This window comes from Spermophilus citellus (genome assembly GCF_964194105.1).
Source record: "Spermophilus citellus genome assembly, chromosome: 2".
Lineage (NCBI taxonomy): Eukaryota > Metazoa > Chordata > Mammalia > Rodentia > Sciuridae > Spermophilus > Spermophilus citellus.
In genome coordinates this window covers 149,827,489-149,845,709 of record NC_138183.1, presented here as the reverse complement: position 1 = coordinate 149,845,709, position 18,221 = coordinate 149,827,489, and the positions used below count along the sequence as shown (strand labels likewise).

General features: G+C 43.0%; 1 protein-coding gene across 2 annotated transcripts in view; it reads left to right on the top strand.

The window, feature by feature from the left end:
• POU2F3 (POU class 2 homeobox 3) overlaps positions 1 to 18,221 on the top strand; it is a gene marked incomplete at its 5' end in the record, with an annotated part of 80,850 nt that overhangs the window by 43,681 nt on the left and 18,948 nt on the right. The window contains one exon of one of the 2 annotated variants that reach the window (XM_081280588.1): positions 17,144 to 17,248. In XM_081280588.1, coding sequence (XP_081136714.1) covers positions 17,144 to 17,248 — 105 coding nt within the window. Of the gene's footprint in view, positions 1 to 17,143; positions 17,270 to 18,221 lie in introns of both variants that reach the window. The other variant, XM_081280587.1, reaches the window with a different exon arrangement.

The following is an 18,221-nucleotide window of genomic DNA, read 5'->3' as shown; positions in this document are numbered from 1 at the left end:
CCACATGGCCTGGGAGGGATGGGCAGCTTCCTGACATAAAACAAGATGAAGGGCAGCAGGGCTTGGGGTTTGCCTAGGATGTGGCAACTCAGCAGGGGCCTCGTTTCCCTAGGGTGGGCTGCCCTGTTCTGCATCTTCCACAGGCAGGTAGCTCTGACGGAACGGTAACCGGAGTCAAACTTCACCAGAGGCCTCCAGTCCCCCTCTTTCCTGAGCCTAAGGACTCCCTAGTACTACCCAGGTCCTTGTTAGAAGCAAGGAGAACCTGTTTTGGAATAAGGAGGTCCTGAAGGCAGAGGGAAACAGAGAAGGTGGCATCTCGACTCTGCTTTGCCTGAGCCCTGGCCCAGCCCCTCCACTCTCAATATCGCTGTCAAGCTCCGTGCATCTTCCCAAACTCAGCTCACAGTTCTCGTTCTGCACATGGCCCTCCAGGACCACTCCCTCCACCTTCTGCACATCGATGGGCCTCTGCTGTATGTGCATGTGTCTTCCAACCAGGCAGTGGAATATTGGAGAAAAGGGTCTAGACATATTTATTTTAGTAGAACAGGGCCCAGCGCATAGTAGACATTCTATCTGTGTTTCCCAAATAAGTACGTGGACAGACAATTGGAATGAACCTGCCCATCTACCCACCTACCCTTTATCCTGGGGGGCCATGGATCCCCCTCTCCTCTGCCTTTCATTTGGCTCTGCTCCCTGTTGTCTTTTTCCCTAGCCAGTGATCCACAGAAATTCACCCCTTTTCCCAGGAGTGGGCTTTTTGGGGTTATGTAAACAGGAATGAGTGGGCTCCATCGAGTCTGATCTGGTAAATATTTCCCAACTCTGCCACTCGCTGGCTGTTGGCATGGGTTGCTGGGTGCTAGGCCCTAGTCTCTAGGGACCCATGATTGGTGCATAGGAGTCTGGCCAATCTAGTGTGAGATTGGAGCTAACTGTCCCCAGCCAGAGCAAGACCCTTTATAAAGCCCTTTAAGGAGTAATGAGGCTCTGCCTGGTCACCCGCTCCTGGCCATTGTAATAGCGACTCTGTGGTTGAGGGCACCCATAACACCTGTTATCACAATGACTTTATTTCTCATAAACCATGAAGATGATTTTGTGTTAATTCTAACCCTGGGATGCAGAGACATACAGACTCTCAGGGCTAAAGTGTCCCCAGGTCCTGGCCCTGTTCTCAGCAGTGCATCCCAGAGCTCCCTATTTGGCACCAGGACTTGCTTCTTTCTCCCTTTATCCTGCAATTGACATGTTTATTCATAGTTATAATGTCTCATGACTCAGGTTTCACTGTCTTCAGTGAAATTCAAACAGGAGAAAATATAGTGAATTTTTATAAAGCTGAATATATTCTATTTTTACCAATCAAGGTTTTGCATTTTTTGGTGTTAATATATTTACTTTACATAATGAAACAATGGTGAGTGTTGATGATGTTAGTTAATTTAATATTCTTATTTGACAAAAAATAAAGACCTCTCAAAAAAAAAAAAAAAAAGAAAGAAAGAAAGAAAAAGATTTGCTAGTGGTGAACCTCAGAGGCCCAGGAACGAGTGGCTTTTGGCCACCTCGTATAATAGTTCTGCTGCTGACACCCTTGTCTCATGGCCTATGGCCCCACGTCTCTGCCAGACCACCTAGAAGTCAGCCTACTCCAACTTCCAGAGTAAAAGGTTAGGAGTTCTCTCTCTCCTGTTAGCACCTGTCTCTCCCTGGGGGCATCCCTACCTGCTTCTGCTCCAGGCCTGGCCCATCCCCTTTCCCATGACAGCTCCTCAATATTTGAGAAGAGTCTCAACCCCAGATCTTCCCTTTTCAATGTAAATATTCTGAATTCCATAGATAATTCCACACATTATGTTTCTGATTGCCTTCCTTAAAGCAATTAGATGCATAAAACATGAGTACTTTCTTGTTGTAAAAAATTTAATACTAGGGGCTGGGATTATGGCTCAGTGGTAGAGCTCTCCCTCACCTAGCAAGGTTCCATTCTCAGCACCACATAAAAATAAAGGCATTGTGTTGTGTCCATCTACAAAAAAGATCTATAAATTCTCTCTCTCTCTCTCTCTCTCTCAAAAAAAAAATTAATAATAGAGATAAGAAGAAAGACTTCATCCCAGTTCAGTCTCAATCCTCTTCTCAAAGGTCATTCCTGATACCAGTGTAGTGTAGTTAATTTTTTTTACAAGATTTTTTCTCTGCATGTAGTATAAATGGAAATTCATAAATACTTAGGAAATTTAAAAAATACATACACACATATAAATTACATGGCATGTTATTTTTTGCAACTTTCTAAATTTAAAAATAAGAAAAGATTTATAGATTTTTAAAAAATATTTATTTTTTAGTTGTATTTGGACAGAATACCTTTATTTTATTGATTTATTTTTATGTGGCGCTGAGGACCAAACCCAGGGCCTCACCCATGCTAGGCAAGTGTTCTACTGCTGAGTCACAACCCCGGCCCCAATTTATAGATTTTTTTATGGTATAATAAATGAGTTATGATTTTTGTTAATGACCACGTATTATTGTATCATTTTTAATTCCCCTATTGATGGTTATTAGGTTTCTGGAAAAAAATTATATTTTTCTACAATGCTCATTTGAACTCCTTGACCTTGTTTGTGCCTTGTTGCCTTTAACTGCACATGCTCTGGTTTGCCAGTCACCCTCTTTAAAAATGGCATCCCAAGTGTATAACTCTCCGGGTTCAGATGAGATCTGGCTAGGCCAGAGCACATGCCACCATCCATCCACTTACTCATTCAACTCCATTTTATTGAACAGGCACTATTTCTTTATTGTGCCCTGATTTCCATTGATGCCAGCTGCAAATAAGGAGGTAACGGGGCTTGCCTCCATGAAACGAACATGATTGAGTAAGGGAACCTCCCTCAGTTAGGGCTCTCTACTTCTGTTAGTACAGTTTATGCTACAGATTCTTTTTATATATATATTTATTCTTAAGTTTTAGGTGGACACAATATCTTTACCTTACATTTATGCGGTGCTGAGGATCGAACCCAGCGCCTTGTGCATGCTAGGTGAGCACTCTACCATTGAGCCACAACCCCAGCCCCCATATACTACAGATTCTTTAAAGATAATTGTGTCACATCATCAACTTATATGCTCTTCGAGTCCGTTAATACATCTCAAGTTTCTTTTACTTGTGCAGTTAATTTTCATATTCTAAGGATTTTTACTTTTATTTCTGCTTTTTATCATGTTCTTTTCTTTTTTTTAAGGAATCAATAAACCAAATTAAGACATTCTATTCACATTTGAATAGATTCACATATAAAGGGATTAAACCAACCAGTCATTAGGGCTGCAGCATCTTTCTGATATATATAAGTAATTCAGTGAAGAATAAGGATGTTGTACTTTAGGATATGTTTTTTTTTTTTTTGGTCAGTAACTAACATAAAATACTTAGGGTTTAATAAATATTTTCTTTTCCAAATTCATGTTTGGCCTGATTAGTTTCTATATTTTTGTATTCTAGTAGAGTTTTATCTTGCATTAATTCTTGTTGAGGGTAGGACCTATTTTTATCTTGAGAAACATCATTTAGTGCTACCTTTCAAAATTTGCACTTGTATAAAAGAGCTTGGTGAAGCTCTGTGGTGTAAGGAATGCCTTCCCTTTAGATCATGTTCCAGAAAGGAAAAATTCAGCATGTGTGTAAACTACTGTCTGTTCTGTCTGTTAGAAGCAACAGGAAAGAGCCCAGGAGCGAGCCACAGTCCATTTAGGTCCTTTGAAAGTTGAATTCTTGTCAGTTCTTAACTTTGCTTAATTAATCTTCTCCCCTTTGTTTTATTTTATTTTTTCAGGGTTAAAATTAGAGGGATAAACATTTTTGCTTTTCCAACTCTCTGTTTGAATCTTGATGTCTGGGCAAAGTACTTAGAAGGGCCTGCTCCTCTTAGAGATTTGATAAGTATATAAGCTATATGTTCATCCAAGTTCCCGCTAACGTTCATAGCAAGGCTGGACCACAGGCAGAGGGAGCACTGTGGCCTGCCGCTGGAGACATTTCTCCTGGGAGGTGGTATTCTATTGTCAATCAACCCTATCTCAATCCATTTGACCCCATGTTGATCTCCAGGAACAATATGTACATAGAAGTATACATATGGACATGTTCTAATCATAACATCTGCCTAATCCCCCATTCTAGGAACTTTACATGAAAGGCTATGAACTTAGTTTGGGGTGACTTCTTAAGTCATGTGACACAATGGAAAAGGGGTTGATTTTGAATCTGTCAGACCATGGTTCAGATTCCAGCTCCTCCATTTCCTGGCTGTGTAGACTTGAGAAATCATTTGTCTTTCCTGAGAACCCCTTTTCCTGTATTTGAGGATTGTTGATGATATTTAACATCATCAACATTTAACATTATTAGATATGTTAACATAATCTTCATATAGGTTTAGTGACAAAAATAAGGAAAGCCCTCCCTAGAACAGGCTTTGTGGACATTTAGCCCTCACCCGTGAGGCATGGATGGGCAAGTACCAGAGATTGTTTCCCTTTTGTAAGTAGGGAACCTGAGATATAGGTGGAATATCTCTAATCCAAAATCCAAAATGCTCCAAAATCCAAACTGTTTTAAGAGCCAACATGATACCACAAATGGAAAACTCCATTGTTCTTGAGTGAAGGGTTGCAGTCAAAACACAGGTACACGCAAATGTATTACCAAATTACCTTCAGGCTGTATGTATAAGGTGTATATGAAATGTAAATGAACTTGGTTTAAGACTTGGGTCCCATCCCCATGATATCTCAATGGGTATATGTAAACATTCTAAAACTGGAAAAAAAATCTGAAATTCTAAGCATTTCTGATTCCAAGCATTTTGAATAAAGGTTACTCAAACTGTATGACAAGAAGAGTGTCCCCTGATTCAACTCCACTCAACTCAGCCTTTTGGTAACAAATTTGGTAGCTGCTCCTCACCCTTGGTGAATTTAGTTTAAAATGCCAATTGCCTGGGTTCAACCAACCATGTGACTCTAGGCCTGTCCCAAGTTAACAGGGTTAACAGAAGAGGCTGCACTCAGTAAAAATGACACCCCAGGGCAAGTCCAGGGTTAGGGGGGATAGGGGTGCTGTGTTACCTCACCTATCTGGAGAGCCTCACTTATTTAGAAGAGAGTAAGAGCAGGGCAAAACCAAACCTCAAGTCAGGCCCTTTGTCAGAGCCTCAAACTTTTGTTTTAGGGACAATTAAAATGATTCTGCTTTTTAATCAACATTCTGTTTTTTCCAGCCCTTAGCAGATAAAAGCTGAAAATTTAAGCTGGAATAGGGGGCTGGAAGCACACCGCCAACAGCAGAGGAAAACCCGACTGTGAGATAGGAGTCAAACATTTGGGGGGAAAACAGAACTCAGAGCGAGAGCGAGAGAGAGAAGGGAGGAGGAGGAGGAGAGGCAGGAGGAGGAGGGGGAAGGAAGGTAGGAGGGAGGGAGGGAAGGAGAAAAGAAAGGAAAGGGAGAAAGAAAGGAAGGAAGGAAGAGAAAGAAAGGAAGGAAGAGAGAGAAAGAAAGGAAGGAAGAGAGAGAAAGAAAGGAAGGAAGAGCAATCAGTCTGGGGACATGGAGTACATTGCCAACAGAGGCCAAACTCTTCAGTGTCCCTGAGGGTGTGATTGCTTTCCAAAGTAGTTTGAAATTATGACTCTGAGTCATTGACTAAATTGGCTTTCAGGTGCTCTTTAAGAGAAAATAGGGATGTATATAATACCTTCTAGCAAGATCTCTATTCAAAAAGAAACCAATATATAGCTATTCAAAATAGAAATAAAAGGTTTTGGAGCTTTAAGGGAGAGATTTCAGTGACTTTGAAAATCTATTTATTTATGAAGAAAGGCTTTGCAAGGAAACGTTGACTGTTCAGTCACATCATGTGGGTTCCAATCACAGTTCTCCTGCCAGCCAGCTGTGTGCCTGGGACAAATCCCTTACCTTTCAGGAATCTCGTTTTCCCAATGTTATTCCTTAACATTATCCACCTTTCCAACCTTCTGGGAGTAGTCTGAAAATCCACAGAAGTGGTGCGTTTGAAAGTGCTTTGTAAACTGCACATGATGGAAATGTACACGACAGTCCCCAGGCCACATCCCATGTGGGGTCTGCTGGGATGCAGGGACTCAGGAGGTGGTGAGACAAGGAGCTGGATTCCCAGTTGTCAGTTTAAACACATATGTATTTTAAAATATGTGTGCATTGTACACACACATACATATGCAAATATGTGTCATTTGTTTATTTTAAATGACGTGTCTTTGAACCTCTCAAGGCATCCTTTACCAGGAGCAAAGAGGAAACTCCAATTAACTTAAGCTCCTTGGAAATGATAAAATCCCATATAGCTATATGATAACAGTTTTTCATCTTCAAATTTATTTTAATGATATACACAGGAGTTAACAAATTACAATTAAAACAGAATCAGTTATGTTAATTCCATATAACTTAAAATTGTGAAATTCTGCAAGGTAAAAACAACAGGTTCATTTATACACACACAAAAAAGTATTATTTCAGTCTCGTGATGGTATCTTAAAATTTTTGACATAGGTTTTTTGTGAAAAGCATCTTATAAAAACTTAAAGACCTGATCAATCAGTTAATACATTATTAGGAAAGACAATAAACATTATTAGTAAAATGAGGTTACAAGTAATTAATTTTAAAATTATACCAGGTACAGGGTTGAACATAGTTTTATGAAATAAATGTTTTGTTAGGAAAATAGTTTTGAAAAAGATCTCATATTGAAGCCATGTATTAATTGGCCATGTATTAATTGAATCAGATTATATAAATCAATAGTTATAATAGTTATATAAATATAACTATTATAATTATTATAACTATTATAATGAATAGTTTATTCAACTAAAGAAAATAGGCCTATCCTTTGTTATGTTCATAAATAGTACTCACATATAGTCTTTATATGTAAGTGAAGAAAAACTTCAACATAAAACCATATATTGCCAATCCACTTATTATGGTTAAAATAGTTTTTAATCTACATATTAAATTGCACTGATGAAAAGTCCAATTTAAGGGCTGGGGATGTGGCTCAGGCGGTGGCGCACTCGCCTGGCGTGCGTGCGGCCCGGGTTCAATCCTCAGCGCCACATACAAACAAAGATGTTGTGTCCGCCAAAAACTAAAAAATAAATGTTAAATTCTCTCTCTCTTCTCTCTCTCTCTCTTAAAAAAAAGTCCAATTTAAATCACAACCAACTAGCATAAATATTTAAGCTGAGTATTGTTGTGAATAACAGTTAAAAAAAGTTTATTTTTATATGACATTTTGAATGCTTACTGCTATAATTTAAAATGAATACTTAGCTTTTAAAATTCAAGCTGACAATAATGGCTTAGTAGTAGAGTGCTTACCTGGCATGTATCACGCCCTGGGTTTAGTCCTTAGCACTAAAAATAAATAAATAAATAAATAAATAAATAAATAAATAAATAAATAAATAAATATTTTTTAAAAATCAAACATTGCAGAAATATGTAATGTAAAAATTAAGAACCCCACATGCTTTCCAATCCAGCTACTACTAGCAGTTTGGCTGAGGCTCCTTTAGACTTTTTTTGTGTACTTGTGCTTTTTGTCCTTCAGGCATTGAACAGAGAATTCCTGGAATCCTTTGTTATAAAGATAAATCTGTAGGGGTGGAATAGTATATTCTGTCCTAAAAGCACTCCATTCTGCCTCTTCCTCTGCGTGCCTTCTGTTTTGGCCTCAGGTACGTGCTCATCAGTTCTCACCTAGACTATTGCTATAGACAGCTTTTTACTTAGTTGTCCTGCTTGAAAGAACAGACCTGTGCTCTTCAAATCCCTGTTCCATGTGGCTGCTGGGAGAACCAAATTAACACTACATGCCCCTCCCTTTTCTCCAGTCACACTTGGCCCCCAGAGTTCCTCTTGTCCTTGGTCCCCCTGCTCTCCCCTGCCCCTCCCACCCACCACAGCAGCAGCCCCCAGTAGCTTGGCGTTCCTGAGTAGGAAGTGGCTGTTCCATCCTCTGTGGTGCCCTGGGCCTGGGATGCCCCTCTTTACCTTCTCTCCTGGCAAACCCCTCTTCATCCTTCAGGGCTGCTCAGAAAAGACTTTCCTTCTTTTTTCTGCCTCCTTCCTTTTTCTCTAGCTGTCCTCCTCCCTGACATGGTAATTACCGTTTTCTATGCTGCCCTGTACTGACTTCTGATCCTTAGAAGTATCAGCCTGCTGGAGGTTACTTTTTTTTTTTTGTACCAGGGATTGAACCCAGGGGCACTTAACCACTGAGACTTATCTCCAATGCTTTTTAAAAAATTATTTTTTTGTAGTTGTAGATGGACAGAATGCCTTTATTTTATTTGTTAATTGTTATGTGGTGCTAAGGATTGAACCCAGTGCCTCATGCATGCTAGGCAAGTGCCCTGCCAATGAGCTATAGCCCCAGACCTTTCCAACTGTTTTAAAAATTTTTATTTTGAGACAAGGTCTTGCTAAATTGCTTATGATCTCACTAAGTTGCTGAGGCTGGCTTTGAACTTATGATCTTCCAGTCTCAGCCTCCATAGTCTCTGGGGTTACAGGTATATGCCACCATTCCCTGTTGGAGGTGACTATTGACTTGAGAGGTCTCCTAGTTAAACTCAGACCTCTTTATCTTTATGTCCCTAGTGCCTTTTAATATACAGTGGGTGCTTCTTAAATGTTTGTTGAATGTTTTCAGTGATAAAAGGTAGGAAATCTCTGTTTAACACATCATCTGGAAGACCACCTACTCCCTGGCCATCAGAGCATCAAATGGTGATGTTTCATTTTATTTGGGTGCCAAAAGAATGCAAGGAACAAGGGACCTCATATTTACTGGAACACTTCTAAAAGATAAAGATTAACAAGGAAAAACACTTTTCATTTATCCAGTGCTCTGACTTTCAGCATTTTGGCATTTTGGAAATGCTAAAGAGAATCTCATTTAAACTTGTCAAAACTTTACTTTCAATAACTACTTAGGCCACATATGTGTGTAAAAGTCCCAGGCTACAATTGTGGAAGTATTTAACCCACTATGCACCATGCACAAAAACAATGTATGTAGTAGACAAAAGAAGCAGGCATCCACAAACACATCTTAGTAGCTTCTAGGGGTTCCAAAATTAAGGGTGGGAGCTGCTTCACAGCATGGTACAGGTAGAAGACAGGGTGAGGGGAGGGGGGGTGTGGAGGCCAGAGAGCCAAGTAGAAAGTCAGGCTCTGCCCTTTCCAGCTCTGTGACATCAGGCATGTTGCTTAAGTTCTCTGGGCCTTGGTTCCCATATCTGTCAAAATGATTTGATAGCTTGCCTAGCATGTATTGAAGCCCTAGGTTCAATCCCCAGAATTACAAAAACAAACAAAAAATGATTTGATAAGATTACTTCTCTCATTGAATTGTCTTGAAGAGTAAATGATGATGATGTTAGAAAATGGTTTTAGTCTTTAAATTACTTTGAAAGTATCATTTTCTGTCTTTCTTGAACTGATGCTCATGGACCTAATCTGTGTAGTGCTTCATAACTGTAGGTTGGTGTTACACGTGTGTGTGTGTGTGTGTGTATCCTGGACAGTCAGGACACCTGCACTTCTTTCCAGTGTGTCCTTTGGAACCCCATAGTAAAGTACACTCTAGGGTGGAGAATCCATGGCCAGCCTGGTCCTTCTCTTTGTCCTTGTCACCTCTCTTCCCCATAATGAGGGAGGGAGAGAGCAATTATCAAACCCCTGGAGTTCATTTCTATGTGAGAGTCAAGGAAATACAAAATGCTAGTTCCAAAGTCAAGTGCATTATGTAACCATATCAGGTGGATGTGTGATTCATCTGAATCTGAACCTGACCCTGGACAGAAATCGAGAACTCGGAGTGGAAATCTTTCTTTTGGCTGAGTCTAAATCTTGTTAGGGCAACAGGGTTAGGGCTACTGCTCAGTTGTTACAGAAGCCAGAGGAGGCAACAGCATGAGCTATAGAAATAGAATATAGAAATGTGCCACAGTACAGTGGAACAAACTGAATACTGGATGAGGAGTTAGAAGACCTGTCCTAACTGGCTCTAGCTTGGTTGCAACTGTGTGTGTCTCTGAGCAAGTTACTTTACCTCTCTGGGCTTCGGGAGTCACATATAAAATGAACAGGTGCTATCTATATTTCCTTCCAGTTTTAAAGGGCAAAGAAGGAAATCAACACTTTCTGGATTTTTTTTTTCCCACTGCTGGAGAGGAAACCCAGGGTCTCACATGCTAAGCAAGTGCTCTGCCACCGAGCTACATCCCCAGCCTTAATCAATACTTTAAAAATATCTGCCATGTATCTGGCCCAACCTGCAGGCTACCTTAAAAGTTTATAATTCAATGATTCTGTCACACAGAATAAGCAAGAGTCAGGATTATGGAAAAGAGTTATGGAATCCGAAAGACTTGAATTGAAATCTCAGCTCTGTTGTTTACCAGCAATGTGACTTTAAGCAGTTTTCTTAACATAAAACTGCAAGCTTTAGTCTTCTTCTGTAAAATGGGTCTAGTAATATACTAAACATTCTTACAGGCTCACAAGTCTATTCCTACTCTCTCTCTTTATACATTATAAATTTCTTTACTAGATTGTAGTGGGAAACAAGGGTCAAGACACCAAGATCTGGAAGCAACATTTTATTAGTGATGCCACAGCCCATAGGGATTGTTCCCAAAGTCTGAGCCTCGGGTACAGCAAGGCTTTTGCTTTTTTTTTTTTTTTTTTTTTTTTAGAAAGAGTGAGAGGAGGGAGAGGGAGAGAGAGAAAGAGAGAGAGAGAGAGAGAGAGAGAGAGAGAGAGAGAGAGAATTTTTTAATATTTATTTTTTAGTTCTCGGTGGACACAACATCTTTGTTGGTATGTGGTGCTGAGGATCGAACCCGGGCCGCACGCATGCCAGGCGAGCGCGCTACCGCTTGAGCCACATCCCCAGCCCAAGGCTTTTGCTTTTATATATAAGCAAGTTTTGGGTGCATCGAGGCAAGGGAGTTGTTGCAATTCTATTGGGGGTGCACTTTAAATTCCTCATGTGAGTACAAGCTTGCAAACAAGATCACATCTCCTCTATTTCCCTCCTTTTGTGGAGGAATGATCTTGGCCTACAAAAATGAATGAAATAATGTTAGATCATGCAATTAATTAGAGGCAGGGATGACACTGAAGCCGGGTGCCTTGGTTCAGGATGAGCCTTGTGGTTGTTTGCTGGGATTTTGTTCCCTCATTCTCAGCTCTGGAAGGGACGAAATGACCTTCCATGATAAGCAGCCCACATACATGTAACAGAACCCAGAGTGACGATGCGCTGCCTCCACACACTAGACCTTCCCAAGAAGAGCCACTGGACATGGAGATAGTCCTTGGGGTATGGTGCTCAGCATTTTTCTCCCTGCCTCACCCCCACCTCCTGTCATTTTTACTCATTTAGAGGTGGAAGAGCCCTCTGTGTGGGCCAGTCAAAAATTCTATATGGTATTCCTCCCAGCCAAAAAACTGGAGTGGGGAGCACTGTCCTCTTGTTTACCAGTGAACCACCAGGAGAACCAGGGGGCTCTGGTTCAAAGGAATCAGGGCCACAAAAGGGAACTCCCATTGATACAGCTCCCTGTTGGAGGGGACACTGAATGTATCCAGGCAGGACAGTACAGCGGTGCACCGGCTAAAATCAGTAATGTCCTGGACACCAGGAAACATTTGAGAGGGTATGTCCTCCGTGGGACAAAGCCCTTTCTAGAGTGTTTAAGCCTGAATTCACATCTAGATGGAGAAGAAAACTTTCATGACACTAAAATGATGGGGATTTTTCAAGCATGTGTCAGTACAGCATTGCTATGTCCCAAGCACTAGAGCCAAAGCATTAAATAGCATGACTGGTAAGCCTGTTGCATTTCCAGCGTAGGCACAAGCAGGAAACACAGGATATCCTTTTAAAAAGCTGTTTTTCAGGGGTGGCAACACTGTGTGGCTCCAGCTTCTGAAGGAGCACTTTTAAATTTATTTTTAATTTTCTTTCTTTCTTTCATTTTTTTTTTTTTTTTTTGGTACCAGGGATTGAACTCAGGGGCACTCAATCACTGAGCAATATCCGCAACCCCATTTTGTATTTTATTTAGAGACAGAGTCTCACTGAGTTGTTTAGCATCTCACTTTTGCTGAGACTGGTTTTGAATTTGAGATCCTCCTGCCTCAGCCTCCTGAGCTGCTGTGATTACAGGCATGCACCACCGCACTCAGATGCATTTGTGTCCTGTGTCTCCTCTCTTTATCCCGCTTTTGCGTGAAAGTTCAATGTTCTCAGTGAGATGATCCATTTTGCACAGACAAAGGTATATCCAGGCTGCTGGATCTTAGGTTGACTCAGAGACCAGAGACTGGATGAGGCGATCTCCCTGGGCACTTCCTGGAGGATTCAAGGAGGCAAGGTCTGTGGGCTCTTACAGAATAACCAAGAGCCCAGAGAGAGGAGAATCTCCCAAGCAAAAATGTAGCTGGGCTAGGTGTAGCTCAGTGGCAGGGCATTTGCCAAACACGAGTGATGCCCTGGGCTCTATCCCCAGTACTGCAAAAGAAAGAAAGAAAGAAAAAAAAATAGCATGCAGCCAACATTCACCTGTATGGGGTACTTTCAGCTCTGAGGTAAGTTACCTGCCTGCCCCATTATACCACTTGGAATATATTTTTAGAATGTTTGCAAGAGGAACGCACTTGCCAGCTCTTTATGGATCAGTTACAAAACAGAAACTCTTCCTCACTGCTAGGGAGAAATATAGAAGGGGGGAGAAAGAAAGAAAGAAAAAAAAAAAAGCCTTGCCTGTAATTGAAGGCAGGTCGGGAGATGTTCACGCTTTGAAATGCTCCTTCTTGTGAAATGTTTATGAAACACTTTCCACAACGAGTTATGCAACTAGGACAACAGCTTTGATCATTTTCATCACCAGTGATATATTCATTAGTGTTGGACTCTTCCCCACCCCCATCCCGGGAGGGCATGTGAAAATGTCCTGGGGAGGGGTCTAAAGAAAAGTACCCCTAAAGGCCCCCCCAAAAGGCAGGCAATGGAGAGGCCCAGGCACATGTCTGGAACGAAACACCACTTTCCCCCTCACTTGTGGTCTTCTCTCTTTTCCTATTTCTGGGCCATTTCTGGTTCTGTCTGGTGGAGTAAGCACCAGGAGTTTTGCCAGCATCTGGCTGCATAACTTCCTACCCATTTCTGAAGCTCCCCGGGCCTCTGTGAGATGGGAAGCAGAGCCCTGTCCTCATCCTCTGGGCTGGAAGGCAGAGCCCAGAAGGGAATGTGTGAAGGGCTTCCACCTCCTCAGAAGGGGCTCCCGCCTTCCAGAAGGAGCTACTGCTTTCTACAGTGAGTGAAGTCAGAGAGTTCACTGGGATTAGAAAAGATAATCATTCATGATACCTTTTCACCTCCCTGGTCACTGCCCAAGACTCAGTGTAACACCTTTCCACAGCACAGTGGGCGGAGAAGATCCTAGACTAATAAACCTTGTCTGGTTGGAGGACTGTGTTTCATGTCTGGGACAGAGCAGAGCGTGCCATGGTGGCCCCTGTCCCCAGGGATTAGCCATTCCAGGTAGAGCCCGGAGAAATATTCCACTTGCGTGAGAAAAACTGCCAGAGAGACCCTGGAGGGGATCTTTGGGTTCCAGGCAGGCTGTGGGTTTGGTTGGGTTTTCACAAGTACGGGGGAAATTGGGTTTTCGTCCAATTCGCCTGCGGTTCTCACCTTAGAAGTCAATGGGATCCAACAGAAGTCTCTCTATCTCATCTTCCAGATCCACAGCCAACACCCAGTTGCCTGGAAAGGTTCCAACCTTTTCCACTCAACAGCTGTGAAAAGGGATTTTTTGGATTAGAGAAGACTTTATTTCTTGATTTCTTAGTTTCTTAGCCCCTGAGAGTGTTCACAGGTATGCAGGAGGCAGTACCTTCTCCTCTCCCCTTCCTATTCCAGTTCTGCATTTTTTTATTTTTTTGGTACCAGGGATTAAACCCAGGGGCCTTTAGCCACTGAGTCATATCCCCAGCCCTTTTTTATATTTTATTTAAAGACAGGGTCTTGCTGAGTTGCTTAGAGCCTCTCTGAATTGCTGAAGATGGCTTTGAACTTATGATCCTCCTACCTTGGCCTCTGCAGCTTCTGGGATTACAAGTACATGCCACTGTGCTCTGAGCCCACGGAGCAAAGCTGCGATTCTATTTCTTTGGTGGTACTGGGGTTGAACCCAGTGAGTGCTATGCCCCCCAGTCAACAAAGCTGAAATTTTTAAAACTTATCATCCAGAAAGGGGTCTCCTTGTTGTCTTTCAATTTGGCTAGTTTAGGATTGTCTTCTTTGGGGGTTACCATTAGCACCTCACCCCCAAGGGTGAAGAATTATAAAAAATAATAGAGTAGAAAATCAGTGAAGCCAGAAAAAAATCCAAAGTGGAATAATACACAGAGTTGTCAGAAAGCCCCAGGTCACACCCAAGGGACTTCTACTACAAGAGCACTTCATTTTCTGAAGTGGGAGGTCAGGAGTGTCCCCCAAAGGAGTTTGGAGGGCAATGGATCCAGAAAGCAGATGAAAGGGTGAGTCTTCTTTTATGGTGGCTCTGGTTTCTGAAATTAAGTGTTGCAGGACGACCTGGCAGGGATTCTAACAGATAGCGCCTGGGTTGGAAGCAAAGCGCATGTTTTCAAGCTCTGTCACGGCTGCACCTCCTTATCTCTCCATTGCGCATAATGAGTCTGTAAAGGAACCTCTGCCACTCGCCTCCAAGCTGGAGCTGAGCCAGGTTGCTGGAGGCGCTTCCACCAGCAAGATTTCACCTCCAGCTTTTCACGTTTTCTCTGGTCCCAGTCCTCCTCCTGCCTCCCCCAGCCCGCCCCCCCCGGGGGGGGGGGCTAGAGATGCCCTGGTGTGAGAGAGGGACAGAGCAGGGATGGGAGCTGGAGGTCAAGCCTTTTCTTTTCTCAGAGCAAACCTTAAAGCTCTTGTGGTGGTTGTTTTGAGATAAGTAGCTTATCATCTATGTCTAGTTTTTAAAAACCTGCTTACAGGTGTTTCCAGGAACCTAGGATGTGGAAACTCTAATTTCTGGGTGCAGAACTCTGGCACTAGCACTTCTTAAAGGTGCCTAGAGTGAGTGATATGCAGAGCTCAAGGGGCGTGGGGGTGGGGCAAAGGGGGGCTCACTGGAGACCACTCACATACCAAAAACTTTTGAGATTTCAGAAAGTTACTTTCTGTCCTCATAGTGAGACTGTCCATCTCGCTTCCTCCTCTTTGCTTCCCAGGTTCCAGGATGGTCTCAAAAAATAGACTGTGCCTGTAGGAGCCAGCTTCTTACCATTTTCCAGGGATTTTCAGTGTCCTCTTGGATCTGCTTCACCCAAGAACACTGCAGGAACCTGGACTAGCCAAGCTGCCAAATGCACGGGGAGAAAGGCAGAGAAACCATGTAGTCTTTGCAAAACTGATGGGGAAACTGAGTCTCATAAAGGCAGAATGATTGCTCAAGATTCCGTAAATTAGAATCGGAGTCAGGCCTGGAAACGGGGACAACCTCACTCCCTCTCCAGTGTCTTCCTTGCCTTATCTTATTGGAGTCTCTGCAGAGGTGGATTTTTGTCTTTTATTCAATTAACATTCCTTGAGTTCCCACAGGAGCAAGCAAGCCACCATATGTAGGATATTAATTCTGCCCTTGGTCTCCAGTGTCACTCGGGAGAACTTTTCTAACTGTCCTAACTGTCCTACTGAAGTGTTCCAAAGTGTCATTCTCTATGGGGATGAAGCACAAATACAGCTGTTAGTCTCAACTTTTTACTTGGGTTAAAATAATTCCGACAGGAGAGATGTGGATGTCAGTGATATTTCCACTGTAGATCAAGAAAGTAGTTTCTGTCATAATCTCTATGGCCATTTCCATCTGGGTAGGGGACAACCAGCTGTCCTATTCAAAGGGTCTTGTCAATGTCTTTTATAAGGTGTGGTCTAGATCCTGTGCTTTTTGCCATATTATATGAATTCAAAGTCACTTGGCTCCCCTCCCAGTGGACTTCCTGAAAGGCTATAAGAGAGTAGTTTTCCTGGGGTGGAGCACCTCCTGCCCTGCCCCAGGACACCTGGGAAGCCCACAGGTGGGTGGTTGGTGTGTCACCGAAGGGTGGTGGAAACTGGAGAGAGCTGGAAAGCACCACAGGCCCTGAAGGCTGCAATTGCACCAGTGGCTGTGAACAAGACATGTCCCCACCTGTAGGGAGACAGGCAAATTGTCCCCAGAGACACACAGGCCAAGAGGACCCCTACAGAGGCAGCTTAGCACAGAGAGGGGAGAAGAAGAGATCAAGGGAAGCCCTGTTCTCCAGATCAGTAGTTTCCAGAGTAGGGATTCATGGATAGGCTTCCACAGGAAAATAAAAAAGACTTGGGGAAATAAAAAACGGTTGCCATTTCTTCACCGTCTGTGTGTACGTTCTTCTGAGGTTCTGAACTACACTTCCATCCCTTTTCATTTTGAGAAAGAATCTTTCTAAATTTCCCAGGCTGGTGCCAAACTTGTGATCCTCCTGCCTCAGCCTTCTGAGTCCCTGGGATTACAGGCATGCACCACTGTGCCTGGCCAATGCTTTATTCTTTGGAGTGGAGAATTTAAAAAAAATATCATTCAGGATTACCATCATTTCATTTTAAAAAAATCCCAATAGCTTCTCTGCTAAGGAAAAAAAAAAATTCCATCTCAGAAGTTACCAGAATTTCATCCATTGAGCTTTATTTTGAAGTCACTACAACATCCTGGTTTTTCTCATTTGAATGAGGAAGAGCATTAATCACCCTCAGCACAGTCTTGGGGCACCGCCAGCCTAAGCAGGCTCCCTATCTTACAGAGCAGTGCGCCAGAGTCCAGTGGCTACACACATGTCCCTGACCAGCTGCCCTGCCCAAGGTCGTCCCTCCTCTCCTAGCTTTGTCTTCTCCACATTTCCATTTCTGCCCACCTGTAGAGACCCAGAGCTGACACTCCTTCTACCTCTGCTTGCAGATTAAAACGGAGGACCTCAGTGACTCCCTGCAGCAGACCCTCTCCCACCGGCCATGCCACCTGAGCCAAGGACCTGCCATGATGTCTGGGAATCAAATGTCTGGGGTGAGTACCAGCCCATGCCAGGGAATCCTGATTTTTTTCAGTGGGCCAGTGAGTTTAATCCAATCCCTCTACAAAATCTAGACTTCTACACTGGGCACTTTGTGAATCTCTTTGGGTCTGAAGAACCCCCTGTAGGCAATGGGAGGACATCTAGGAGGCCTGAGAAAGGGAAGGGGCACCCCTAAATAGTCCATGAAAGGTAAATCCTGGCTAAGAATGTGGAGAGGCAGGTCTCTACCTCTGTGGGACAAAAGGACCCAGTCTTGCCAACATGAAGGACCTAACAGCTATGCTACTGGTACCTCAGGGCAGTCTGTGGTGACAGATACAGCCACAGAAGCTTTCTGTCCCTAGTGGGCCCGCTCTGTCTCCTCCAAGGTTATATGTCAAAGCCAAACTAGGATGGAGTGCTGGTGCGGGAAGAGAGGCGTACTGAGACAGTAACAGTACAGGTCTTAGCTGGTGTTCCTGGCGCCAGCTCTTTTCTCAGTTTGGGTCACCTGGGGAAGAAAGAGGCTCCCTTGTCCCAGAAATTGCGGCATTCCCTCACCCCTTCCTTCAGCAAGGGTTACCAAATCTCTCCACACAGACTTAAGCTCAACCCTGTAGGGATACCGAGCCCTGGGGTCTGGGTCACAGAAGACTCCCAGATTCCCCAAAGGTTGGGATTGCTATTTCTGCCTGAGCTGGTGAGAGAAATCCAGGGTAAATGGACTTTCTGTTGAACCAATTTGGTTTTATTAAGAACTCCATAGCTTGCCCCATCTCCCAACTCCCTCCTCAATAATGTCTAGAAAGACTCAGATGTGGAAATGGCTAAAGCATGGCTTTGGGCATAATCAAGTGACATGTGGTTAAAAAATAATCAAAAGACACTTGGGATTGCATGCCATTTCTAGGATAAATCTTTCAGACATGGGTAATATCCAACGTTGGCCCTTGGGGCATTTACAGTTGTGAGACACAGTTGACA